A 13,393-nucleotide genomic window follows, 5' to 3' on the forward strand; every position below is an offset into this window, starting at 1 on the left:
GGCGATCGGTAACACACGGGAGTATTTAACAATAGCAGGAAAAGTTTAAGTGTTAGATACATACATTGTTCTACAAAGTGGTTAAGAATAAGAAATGTAGTTTTTCTATACATAACAGTGGTGATTTTTCCACAATTTTTACATATTTTTAAGAATAACTAGAAAAGTAGCAGAGATAGATAAAAATGATGTTCTACAAAAATGTAAAGAATAAAATAATACATCTTTCTATGGTGTTTGAAAAGTTCTAAAACTTATACCAAAAATTTTTTTTCATTATTTTTCAATGCAAAAATTATTTCAAAATGCCTTAAATTTTATGTTTTATTTAAAAACAGCCAATCACCAAGCCATTTGAATGTTTTTCAAAATTTTCAATGACAAAAATCCTTCCCGTTAGGCTTTGTTTATAAACCGTTAGCAACGCACGTGAGCCAAGCTACTCGCGCGACCCTGAAGGATGTACCTATTGCTGCTGCTCGACCGACTTAATCCAATATTCTCTTTCATTACAGCACTATCGCCACGCAAATATATGGGGAAAAAGAGTATCATTCTCTGATAACGGCTCTCACGAGAGAGCCAGAGAGTGGTGCTAGGTCCCCCACCCCCCTTTTTTTTGCATAGAATCATATTTTTGCTACGATCCGGCGTAGGTCCACACGCTGCAAAAGCCGCCGGGCGACTGAAGCGGGCGTGGTTACGCGCCGCTTTATATACCATGCGGTGAGAGTGTGTGCGTGAAGGTTGAAGTTCGTCTTCCTGTCGGTTGTCTACTCGAAAGAAACTTGACTCAAAATTTGACTATGAGAACAAAAGAAACTCGACCAAGAGACTCCGCCTTTGCATGACTGGGATTTTCATTCTAGACGTTTTTCCGTCCTCATGCAGCAAAAGGTGGTACGTGCACGTAGAGCCCATTGTTTACATTGTTTGGCAATGGCTGTTTATTTTATCCGCTTTACCGTACACCTGGACTGTTGCAGATACCCAGGGTAGCAGATCAAATTTGCAAACGGCCAGCAGTAGATGGGTAGAAAAGGGGGTATTTTACTTGTTACTGATGTAGCTCTGTTTACGTTTAAAGTTATTCTCAATTTGGATTACTTTGTTTTAGAACCGGTACCGAATAACCTTGGTAGCTTGGTGATGTGAGGTTTTCTCCTATTTAGGTGAGGTTTTAAACTCAAGGAACTTGTATGGCAAGGAACGACATTTCAAATGAAATCGTCACTAAAGCTACTCAAGTTATCACCCAAGTTATCATAGCGTTATTAGCCGTTATCTAGAAACAGCCGCCAGAGATATTTGAAAATATCCATATGGATATCTTTGTCACGTCCATTTCTATTATGGAATTCTTGAATAGAAATTCAAATAGACCAAAGCCTCAAACTCAAAAGCCAACTCTCTCTCTTTCTCTCTTTGGTCTGCTCACGATGAAGCAGGTCGTCGTGACATGGCCCGGTTAACAATTATTCTCCAGGGTGCTAGATCCCTGACTGCAGCTTACCTTCCATGAAGACTCCCAATTTCCGACAGGTTTTGCTTCACCTGATCCAGCCAACGAGCTCGCTGTGCCTACATGCGCCGCTATCAACATGCATTGCTATCGAACATCTTCTTGGAGGGGCATGAGTCCTCATAACATGCCCTAGCCATCGTATCCTGCTGGCTTTCGCCACTGTCAGGATGTCCGGTTCGTCGTACATCTCAGAAAGCTCGTGGTTCATTCTCCTTCTCCACACTTCATGCTCAAATACACCGTCAAAGATGGTCCAGAGACTACGTCGTTCAAACACGCCCCAGAGCGTTTGCGTCCTCCGATGGTGATGGTCCAAGACTCGTGTTCATAGAGGACCACCGGGCGAATCAATGTACGACATATCTTACATTTCGTGTGGTCTCGAAGTCTTCTGGATTTCAACAGATGGTGAAGTCTGTAGTAAGCGTCTTCGGATTTCGCTTGTGATGTCGTTGTCCGAACTAACGACCGTCCCAATATAGCAGAATTCCTCTACTACCTCGAGGTTGTCGGCGTCGACTGATACGCTACCTCCCAATTGGGCCCTGGGCTGTACCTCCGGCAAGCAGGTATATCGTCTTCGTCACATTGATTCTCAATCCTATTTTTGCTGCTTTGTAAAAAAAGAGAAACACAAAAATCAACTATGTTGTCGATTAGCACTGAGCACTGTTTTGAGATAAATAGAAGATACTTTAAGTTTCTGATAACACAATGAAGGCGGCAGCAATAACTACACCACACAGCATTGCACGGATCTGTATCAAGATCAAATAAAGCAAACTAAATTCACATACTACAATGTTTTTCCTTCAAAAAGAAAAAAAGACAAATTATTATAGTACGGTTATCGCTCTTATTGCCACCTCAAATTCATTTCAGTCAATATTCCACTACACTATCAATTTCGATTTGGTTCCAGTTTAATCGCGGAAACCTTAGACCTCAACAGCAAAACAATACACCCCAGTGCTTCTCCTCTTTGGCTGGGCTATTTAGATTAGATTCTAAGACATGGCGTAGTTCATTAGGAATTTCTGCAAGAGAGAAAAAATAAACAAACATTATACAACTGTTTGATCGTGTCTACATTGTTAGATCGTGTGCAGAAGTAGTACCTTCACCGGTGGAAAGGCATTGGTCAGCGTGAGACCGATGCTTCGCAGGGCCACGGTTGGTACGAAGTCGGTCGTGTAGAGCCGCTGGAGGCTGTGCGTGGTCAGGAGTACCGGTACGTTGTGCTTCAACCGTTGCTGTTCGTACTTGAGCAGCTCGCTGAGGTTGCTAATGCCCAGCCCGGCATAGTTGGCGTCCGCCAGCACGTCCACCAGCGTCTGCACATCGCCAAACCCGAGATTAACGCCCTGGCCGGCAAGCGGATGCACACGGTGTGCCGCATCCCTGCAATTTAACGGGGAGAAGAAGGAACGCAGACGCATCAGACGTTAAGGGTTTGCGTGCTTGACGTTAACACTGTGCGTTACCCGATCAAGCAGACACCCTGCCCGACGTAGGTGCTAGTGTGGCCGAGCCCGAGCGGGAATGCAGCACGGGAGTTGGGCTGTTCCGTCTCTACCACCGGTGCCGCCTCGAGCCGCTGGCCGGTGGATTGCTTCACGAGCGTATTGACACCCTTCATCACGTCATCCACCAGCGTGTTGCGCGGCATCGGTTTATGCTGGGAGGAAAGTAGAGAAAGAAATAAATCAGCGTACGTCTGGGTTCCTTACAAGCAAAGGATAAAGAGAAAAGAAAAACGTACGAACGCAGCATTAACGGCCGCAACGAAGGAGTCACCGTCGAGCTGAAGCAGTCGTTTCGCTTCGGCCACACCGGTTGACCACACGAGCGAGCTGGTGTCATCGCTCAGCGGGAGAAGCGCAATCGGACCGGTTGGAAGGAACCGCTGCCAGGCGGTGACGTTGTCGGTTGCGCCGTTCGCCAGCCGAAGCGTTGCCACCACACCCATCTGGTTGTAGGCGAGGGCGAAATTTTCGACACCCATCTGCCGGCGCACCAGGGAGTTGTAACCGTCCGCACCAACCTGCGCCCGTGAAGAGAGAAGAAAAATCGGACAGTTAACCATTAGCGGTGTTGGCCACGTTGGAATGGGATATTGCGCGGTGGGAAAACGGGCATTGGGACGTGTCTTAATTATAACAGCTTGACACATGCGATGCGTTCCTTTTCGTCTATCCGCGCCGTGCCACGCAGACAGTTTCGCATGTAGCAGCTTTGTATGTTTTTTTTTTCGTCGTGTTATAAAGGGAAACCGGATGTACGGTTGTTTGTCGGGCAAAGCGCAGCGGAAACCAATCAACATGGGCTCGTTAGAATCCGCTGGGTGTCGCTAGTACCGGTGTAACACACAGCCGCCACCTCAACCGCCTAGAACCGAAAGCAGTGCGACGAGTGTTAATTAACGACGCTTTGCCGATATTTTTCTGTTTCTTTTCTTTTACACAAGACTGCCATATTTTGGAGCACTCCCTGCTCTACAGGAGCTATAGCTGTGGTGTGTCTGTATTCAATTTCCTAAACCTCGCCAAGGTGCAGGGGGGGTAGAGATCATCCCAGCTCCCTCCAAACCAATTCCCAGCTAATGGCGGGCGACGTCAGTTTCCATCTCAATTTCACCATTTCCTCCTCCATTAGGTGCGGCACGGTGTGTCTCAGCGTTTTTTCATCCGAATTCGATTTCCCACACCGTCGCCACTTGCACACAACGGTCGGTGGCGTTTTTCGGCGTCTTCTGCCTCTAATTGGACAAAACCGGGGAGGCTCACTCCATTTGGATCTCATTTTCCCGAACCGTGCGCGGGCGATCCAAAAGGGGTGGTAGTAGGAGGGAGGTGGTTGATGGGGTGGGGGGTGTAACCGTAAAACACAGCTAAAAAGAAAACAAGTCCGACCCCGTCTGCTGTCCCTGGCATGCTTGTTCGCACCTTGCTGAGATTCGCGCCGAAGACGAGATGTTTCAGTGCATCGCCGTGTCGCTTTATCCCGATCGCGTCCGCACATACATGTTTTCCTCCCCTACTGGGGGGGGGTTTGTGATCTTGCGTATATGCGCTCTCTTTCTCACCGTTACTCTCACAGTCGGTTATGATTTTTCTCACCATTTCCGCACCACCACTTACGGGGTTGGCTTAGAAAATGGGCAAACGATCGTCGGGCAGGCTGGAATGGCGGTGCTGCGGGTCTGGGTTGGTGATCGGCTCGTCCTTGGGTGCTGGGTGGGTTTCTACGGCGTCCGCACGCGAAACCGACGTTCAGTCGGCGCGTAGTGTTTCAACGATTCGGAAGAGGCGTCATCTTCCAAAATTTTGGCTCTTTTTGCTGTAGTTGTTGTACTCGCAGTGTACCCGCACCTGGAATCTTTATAAAGCAGAAGACAGCGAGAACTATTGGGTGTACCAGGCTAATTCTTCCACAGCCACTTCGTGAAGTTGCGTGTGAGTGTGTGTGTATGTGTGTGTGTGTATTAGTGTGCAAATTTTTATGTAATGCAACTAGCGTGAAATAGCTATCTAACCTCTGTCAGGTGCGCAAAACATCTGGTGACGCTCAATTGCAGGACACTTCAAGGAATTTGTACCATACCACCCATCAATCAACCAGAGTTTGTGATGCAAATTGGATAACTAGCTATTTTTGCAGCTCTTTTTCAGTACTTAGAATTCTAGAATGTTTTTATTTTCCAACGCGCAACAAACCGGCAATAAAGCAGCCGCCACTGTCACCTCGAAGACACGCGGCACTCTCCGGTAGAAGCGACATTATGTTTGTTTTTTTTTTATTTTCAACGGGTGGAGAATGAAATGGCAAAATTTTCCCCCTCCAAACACGTTCCCCAACAGAAACGTCATGAAGGAAATCATCCATTCTCAAGCTGTGACATACACCGTGAATTGGAGGTAGTGTGTGAGAGGGTGTTGATCACGGGAACTACACAACATGTGGGTTTTCCAGGAGAAAATGTTGGAAGAATTTTAGTTTCCACCAGCCTGGGGTGAGAATTTGGGATGAGAATATTTGTACGGACCAGCAAAAGAAACCAAAACACACCGACGAACATCGGTATCGGTTGGGAGATTTATGCATGCTCCGGTGCACCAATAAAAGTTGGGTTAATTAAACTGTGGTCCAGAGAAGACTAATCCAGGGGAAGAACGTGTAACGCCAGCACACACTCCAACCACAATTTACGCCGGATGCCCGCAAATGAGTATTTTGTTTACAAATTCCACAAACCACAATCCTGACTACCCGGATCACGCCACTCTTGTTAAGTGAACTGCTTCGTTTTTTTTTCATCTACTGCGTGGAATTTGGAAGGTACTTAGAGTGTGCTGCTCAAAGGAGTGATTAGATCCAGACCAGTGGCAAAAAAGCAAGGCGCAATATAGATGGTGCGAGGGATGAGTCGGCTGGAGCCGGCGTTCTCATCTTTCTAAGTACGCAACACTGGATACGTATGGGCGATATTGACAACAAGCGCCAAAATGCCCCGGGGAACGGCAGGAATCATGCCTCACCTGCGGCGAAATTGGTTAGATGCGCGATACACTAAACAAATCATTCGTTGCCTGCTTAAATAACGCCAGCCCACGCATATCTTGCTTCGCGGATTGTTTGGAACGACAAGCGGTGGGAGAGATGACCCCAAGATGTAGTGGAGGCACCGCACCGACCGCGAGACAATTCTCACAGGAGACTTGTGTATTGTGTGCTCGGCATGTATCTCCTTTGCAAGAGTTACAACCACCAAACTCGTAGCGCATTAGAGCGTGTATATTATGGGTTGAGCTGCAACACGAGTCTTGCGAGGATGGGCGCTGCCCACTCTCCAATGTGATACACGTTCTACAGCAGATGATGCCGTCCGGTGGTAACGTTTACATAAACATTCTTCCTCCGCGAAACAACCTCTTCCCTCCAGGGAAGCACATTGTGTGGCTTTAATCTTTATCCTCTCGCGCCACCTGCCTACCAACACCTCCACGCGGGGAAGGTCAGAATTTAAGGGTGGGAATGGGGAATGTAAATTTACCCCTAAGGGTTACCGGGATCTGGTGAAGAATGCGCATGCTGACGCGTGCCCTGCACTGTTCACCATCGCACACACATCTCGTGCGCGCTTTATTTGCCAACAGTTGGACGAACATTCGCATCCACCAAAGCGAACCTGCTGTTGTTTTGCTTAATTTTGTTGGATCGTTTTGTGTTCTTTTGTGGATCTACCCTTACCCCACCGTGGCGTGTGGAGGGGGGGGGGGGGGGGGGTAGTGCGCGCGCCGTTTTGGAAACAACACCATTTCCGCTCACTTATTTTTATGCTTTCCACTCAATGCCGGTTGTTTACTTAAGCGGCATTCGGTCAGCTTCGAACACGGTTCATTCACGGGATTAAGCGCAAACGCTGAATGTTTGTCCGACGCTAAGCGCTTTTCCAGTGTTGCACACGTCATCGTATCGGGTGTTTTTTTTCTGTTGGATTATTTGGTGGATCATATTAGATTATATTAGGATAAAAAGAACTAAACCTGTACAGTTCGGTCGGTTCTTTTAAAGTGAACGATATGGAGCATATTGAACTGCTTGTAACGCAGGTTGAACTGCCCGTAACGCAGATTTAATTGTCCGTAACGCAGATTGAACGGCTTGTACCTATCCGTAACGCAGGATATAGGACATATAACGCAGGTTGAACTGCCCGTAACGCAGATTAAAGTGTCCGTAACGCAGATTGAACGGCTTGTAACTATCCGTAACGCAGGATACAGGACATATAACGCACTTTGACATATAACGCAGGTTGAACTGCCCGTAACGCAGATTGAACGGCTTGTAACGCAGGAGGACATATAACGCACTTTGTTTAGAATGTAACGTAGATGGAACGACCTGGTGTGGTAGGTTAATCGAACTTTATCAGCACATAGTTGTGAGAGGTTCAATTCTGCACAGTGAACGAACCAGTTCACTCAAGTTAATACGAAACTACTGATTTACCCAGCCGTTGTTAATGTGTAGCTTGACACCCAACTCATTCGCACGTTTGTATTCTCGTTCCAGATTAGGATTCGCACACTTCCAGGCGTTTGAGGGTCATTGGCAACGGCCCGAATGAATCGGCACAGGGAATGGATACGGTGCGCTTTTCAATCATAGTACGAGAAAACGCTTCACTGCCCAAATGGCAATGTTTTGCCATAACTACATTATTCCTCTCGACGCAATTCCGCAATGGGATAACATATTAAGAAAAGCACTTTATGATTGAACTGTTTAAAAATGGCATACCTTCCATGTGCTTTCACACCTGCCTGCGAGCCGTCAAGAGGAATAATAGCCTTACGTCACTGTTTATTCACACCTCACACATCTGGGTCTCTTGCTATATTCTACAGGAAAATGAGATGCGCTGGGAGGACGAGTATCGTATGTACTACCAGGAGGCGGATGATGGTAGCGAACCGACGGACAGTGCCGGTCGCTTCCGGTTGAGCATATCGAGCGAGAGCGATGTCGGCGGTGTGGAGATCTCATCGCCGAACCAACCGCACGATTTCGGCAGTGGACGCGAAGGTCAGGAAGAGATCTGGGCGTACACCGATATAGAGTGTGGATTGAAGGAACTGCCGGGCGGCGAACGGATGGCCGAGCTGCTGGTGTGTAGTTTGGTACCGGCCAGTGACATCCTGCAGGACGCCAGCGAGCAGCGGGATACGGTACTACTGCTAGCGGTTTGGTACAGCAAGCACGACCTGCTGCGAAAGGTACTCGCACTGGAGGGTGCTAATGCGAACGCTTGTGATACGGCGGGTCGGACCGCACTGCATCTAAGTTGCTACATCGGTGATTACAAAGCGACGGAGCTGTTGCTACAGCACGGTGCCAAAGGTCAATGTTGGGATCGGGAAAAGACGGTCACCCCACTGCACTGTGCTGCCAGGTAAGAACGTCTATTCCTGCTGGATATGAAGCCTTACAGCTGATAGAGGTGTTTTGTTACCGGTTTTTCCTCCTTAGCTGCGGTAGTTTGGAATGTGTGACCTTACTACTCGCGCAGAACGTCGACATCAACGCCGGCATTGAGAAGCACTCGGCCCTGCACTACGCGGTCATGCGCAACAGCAAGCGGTGCGTCGAGTATCTACTAAAGCACGGTGCCAATCCGAACACACCGCAGGTGTACACGCAGACACCGCTCCATGTAGCAGCCGCCCTCGGGTACAGCGAGTGTATGGACCTGCTGATTACGCACGGTGCCGACGCCCGTTCCCAGTACGGGCAGAAGAAGATCACCGCACTGCATCTGGCCGCCTCCGAGAACTATCTCGACTGTGTGCGTTTGCTGGTGGCAGCCGGTGCGAACATCGATGCACGCAACCGGGACCAGCAGACACCACTGCACCTGGCCTGCCTGTCACAGTGTCACGAAACCGTCACGTACCTGATCGCCCACCGGGCCGATGTACATGCGGTTTATCGCGATGGTCGAACCGCACTGCACGCCTCGATCGTCAAGGAGTCCCGCTTCTGGGACTGTACGCTGAGCCTGCTGAAGGCGAAGGTGGACGTTAACCGGGCGGATAACTTCGGCTACACGCCTTTGCACATTGCGGCACTGAACGAGTTCAGCACGTGCGTGTACATGCTGATCGAGTACGGTGCGGACATTACCGCCCGAACGAACGGTGGTGTGTCGGCACTGTCGTTCATTATACGCCGTACGCCGGAAATTATACCACGCTACGTGGACAAGCTCGATGCGGCTATAAGCGTAAACAGCATACACGAGATCGGCGATGTGGACTGTGAGATACGGCTCGACTTTCGGCTGCTCGTGCCCAACAATGATCGGGGCGAGACGGAACTGCTGCTCGCGTTTATAGAGGTCGGCCAGAAGCGCATCCTGAAGCACCCACTGTGCGAAACGTTTCTGCTTTTAAAATGGCGCCGGATTAGAAAGTTTTTCATCTTCAGCCTGTTCTACCACGGGTTGTTTGTGTTGCTGTTTACCGCGTACGTGCTTGGGGTGTATGTGCAGGACTGCCGGGCGGACCACTGTACCGCACCACCGTACATACCGGCCATCGGGTACATCATCATCCTGTTCAACTTGGTGCTGCTGACGAAGGAAATCTTCCAAATGATGCACGGTTTCGTTAGCTACGTCCGGTACTGGGAGAACTGGTTGCAGTGGAGCATCGTGATCGGTATATTTCTCTGCACGGTGAGACATTGCAAACGACAGTCTGCATTTGCATAAGTCGTAATGCTCCGGTTCTCTTTCCCAGCACAATACACTGAGCGAATCGAACGCCATCATGAACTGGCAGCATCATGTGGCTGCGGTAGTCATTTTCCTGGCCTGGCTCGAACTGATGATGCTGGTCGGCCGTTTTCCTATTTTCGGGCTGTACGTGCAAATGTTCACGACTGGTACGAAAGGTTTCTGCCCTGTCAGCATTGTGTCTGGAAGGAGTTTCTTCTTAAAGCGTTACTGAATCTCCGAAGAATAATTTGTTTGCTTACCGCTTTTTCGCGAAATACCACCATCAGAATTTTACTTCTGTTTTACAGAAAGAGACTCTTTCCCGTCAGGCACAGCATTAAGATTTCAAGTTTCATTCATTTTTTCATGTTTTCGCTATGTCCATTCAAAATAACTTTCCTTTCCAGTGGCGGTAAACTTTTCCAAGTTTCTGATGGCTTACTGCTGTCTGCTGGTTGCGTTCGGGCTTAGTTTCTGTGTGCTCTTCCCTAACTATATTGCCTTCAAGGAGATACCACGCTCGCTGCTGAAAACCATCGTTATGATGGCGGGCGAGCTCGAGTTCGAAGACATCTTCTACGGTGAAAATCTGAAGATTGAATATCCCGCCACCGCACACGGTATGTTTCTTGCCTTCGTCCTGCTGGTGACCGTCATCCTGACCAACCTGCTCGTCGGTTTGGCCGTCAGCGACATCCAGGGGCTGCAGCAGTCGGCCGGACTGGACCGGTTGTCCCGCCAGGCGGAACTCATCTCCCGACTCGAGAGTCTCATGTTTTCGCGCCTTCTGCGCAAAGCACCGATAAGAATATGGGCGATCTTTCAGAAGATAGCGCTGCTTAAAACCTCCCGCTGCCGGTTACACTTTCGCGTCAAACCGAATGATCCGCGCGAAAAACGGGTAGGGAATTGATCCTGTGCAATCTTATTTAGTGTAGGTGAACCGACGCCACTAAAACCCATCACAATTTACAGATCCCACGGGAGCTTATTACCTCCATCTACAAGCTGGTAGCCGAGCGGCGCGAACGTAATCAATCGATTAGGCGAAGGCGAACCTATCGCAACATGCAAACATTCAATAACTTCCTGCTGGACGAAGTGGACACGACCGCCGTCACGTTGCGCCGGAAGCACTTCAAAACGGTCAACAAAAAGCGCACCATATCGGACAGCCCGTACGGTGGGATGCGTCCGGACACGATGCCCCCGATAGTGCCGGCACATCAGCCCGCTACCGGCGCATCGTTGAAAACGCTCGAAGAGAACCAAAAAACCATATTAAAACGATTGGACGAGCTGAGCAAAGACCTCGATATAGTGAAAAGTAGAATAAAAAAGCCCTAAACAACAACACATTAGTAGTGTTTCGCTATTACTTCCACTTACCAGTAGATCACACTTGAGCGTTTCACCGTCGGCAAGGCGCACGGTGCTTTTGTCTGCACCGTCCCGCATCAGCTCACAGCTGGCAATTTTGGATGAGTAGCGCACACGTACATTCGGTACGCTTTCCAGCTGCCGGTAGATGCTGGCAAGCAGCACATCGTTCTCCACGATCCAGGAAATGTTTTCGGAGAAATCGTCGTAGTTGAAGGTGATCAGGGCGTCCGAGCAGGCGTCCCATACCTGCATTTTCAGTACCGGCTTGACGCGCGTTTGTTCAATCTCCTCCCATGCTCCGATTGTCTTCATGAGACGATACGTGCCCTTGCTGATTGCTGACACCCGGTTGCTGTACTGTGCGGTGGATGGTTGCTTAAAGCCAGGTGCCGCCTCTAGCAGCAGAATGTTTTTATTCTGCAGCCGGGTATTTTTACCTACAAGTGCAATCTTGCTTAGAAACCCCCCATTTGTGTTTTTGCTAAACGAATCATTTGATGTCTTACCGAGAGCGCAGGCTAGTGCCGTTCCGACCATACCACCACCGGCGATGATTATGTCGTAATGCTGGCCATTTGCAGTGTTCCGTTCCGCCGTGGCGTGCCAGCTACTGCTGGACGTCGACAGGGCACACCATTGCGGTTTAATTGCATTCCGTTGGGAATATTTCACCAGAGTTGTGCACAACAGCCGATTCATTTTCGTTTCCGCGTACAATAACAAAACACACCGCACCGATTTGACAGCTTCAACGGCGTGTTTTGACAGCTCGTGCTAGGAAGCGAAGTGGGGATGTAGGAGTTGATGACAGCCAGTGCCGTGTGGCGCAAACATAATACCAAACGGAATCGCGATCGTGTTGCGCTGTTTGGCGCAAATTTAAAATCACACCACAGCTGAACAAAATAAAAACATGTATAATTCGCAAATAAGGAGCGCGCAGTAGGCAATATTATGCAGGCGAATTACCGCACAGTAACATGACAGACATAAAGCGCCTTATCTTCCTGCGTCTACGACTGTTTGCTACCAGTTATACAATTTTAAAACAATCCTTAGCTAATGCAGGTGTACCGAGGGCGTGTGACGTCTTTTGGTTCTAGCTGGCAAAGCCTAAAGTAATGCTCTTCGAAAACCTACACCACCGATACGCTTTATTTAAACCAATAAAGGAAATTCCGGCCATGCGCCGGAATGAATTGCCAAAGCCAACCGGTATGACGCACGTTTGCCTTCGAGCAGGTTTAAACCGTACACCTCGCTGTGTGAAGCATTGGCAGTTTGCCCCTTACCTGTCGTCAATTTCCTATCGGTATGGCGTAACGCTTAAAGCCGATTAAATCCATAACCACAAAACGCCGGACGGGCTCGTTTATTTCCACCGCGCCTCTCTGTAGCCTGTGCCAAAAACGTCCCATAATTGATGGGACCAGCCAAAGGATACCCAAGACACCGCATGAGAATAAATGCACACATATACACACAGGCATGTGTAGTGCTGCGGGGCATTACGACACTTTTAGCGCGAACACGGTGGCGTAACGGTCGCTCAGACGCTCAGAAACATCACTTTCACTAGGGAGTTTGGCAAGGAACGTGCCTGGATGGCCTGGAACACTCACACATCGGTGTCGTGTCTCACGCAGGCGGCTAGTAGCTGACGATCCGCACTCCGCGGACAAGCTTAGTATAGTGAAAGCCGTCCAACAGGGCACACATCTCCCTAGCAGCACCGGTGGCAATAGTAGTTAGTAGCAGAAGAGGTTGTAACAATGATGGACAATGGTGACAATAAGGCGGGCGAGCCGCTGTACGCACGGGACGCCGAGACGGCCGACGGTGGTGTGTTTTCCAAGAAGAAGGAAGATCCCAAATGGGTCCGAGTGATCGTGGTGTGCATCTATCTGTTCACGGTGTCGTTTGCTGCGCTGCTCCTGTCGCTGTACTACATCTTCTTCTGGAACCCGAAAATTGAACCGTACGAAGAGGACAGCCCCGAACGGTTAACGGGGTGCGATCAGGGCGACTAGCGGATACCTTCCCAATGCGGTGCGCAACAACCAACAATCAATCCATCCAAATGTATTTGCAGTTAGTTAGTTTTAAGGTGAGTTTATTTTGAGGTTTGGGTCGCATACGCGAACATTTTAACACTTCTAGTGGTGGGGAGAAATAAAGGGGAATTATGCAACACTTCAACG

General features: G+C 49.0%; 2 protein-coding genes across 2 annotated transcripts; one reads left to right on the forward strand and one right to left on the reverse strand.

The window, feature by feature from the left end:
• Positions 1–2,372: 2,372 nt before the first annotated feature.
• LOC128306379 (ubiquinone biosynthesis monooxygenase COQ6, mitochondrial) lies at positions 2,373–11,906 on the reverse strand. The gene is made up of 6 exons (XM_053043875.1): positions 11,699–11,906; positions 11,199–11,629; positions 3,288–3,569; positions 3,010–3,203; positions 2,644–2,926; positions 2,373–2,562 (listed from the first exon to the last, which is right to left on the reverse strand). The coding sequence occupies exons 1-6, from the start codon at positions 11,889–11,891 to the stop codon at positions 2,533–2,535; spliced, it is 1,413 nt and encodes a 470-aa protein (XP_052899835.1). The 5' UTR covers positions 11,892–11,906; the 3' UTR covers positions 2,373–2,532.
• Positions 7,672–11,156, forward strand: LOC128306378 (transient receptor potential channel pyrexia). Its single transcript, XM_053043874.1, has 6 exons — positions 7,672–7,698; positions 7,939–8,483; positions 8,561–9,767; positions 9,832–9,976; positions 10,217–10,710; positions 10,785–11,156. The coding sequence occupies exons 1-6, from the start codon at positions 7,672–7,674 to the stop codon at positions 11,154–11,156; spliced, it is 2,790 nt and encodes a 929-aa protein (XP_052899834.1).
• Positions 11,907–13,393: the final 1,487 nt, after the last annotated feature.

This window comes from Anopheles moucheti, chromosome X, assembly GCF_943734755.1.
Source record: "Anopheles moucheti chromosome X, idAnoMoucSN_F20_07, whole genome shotgun sequence".
NCBI lineage: Eukaryota > Metazoa > Arthropoda > Insecta > Diptera > Culicidae > Anopheles > Anopheles moucheti.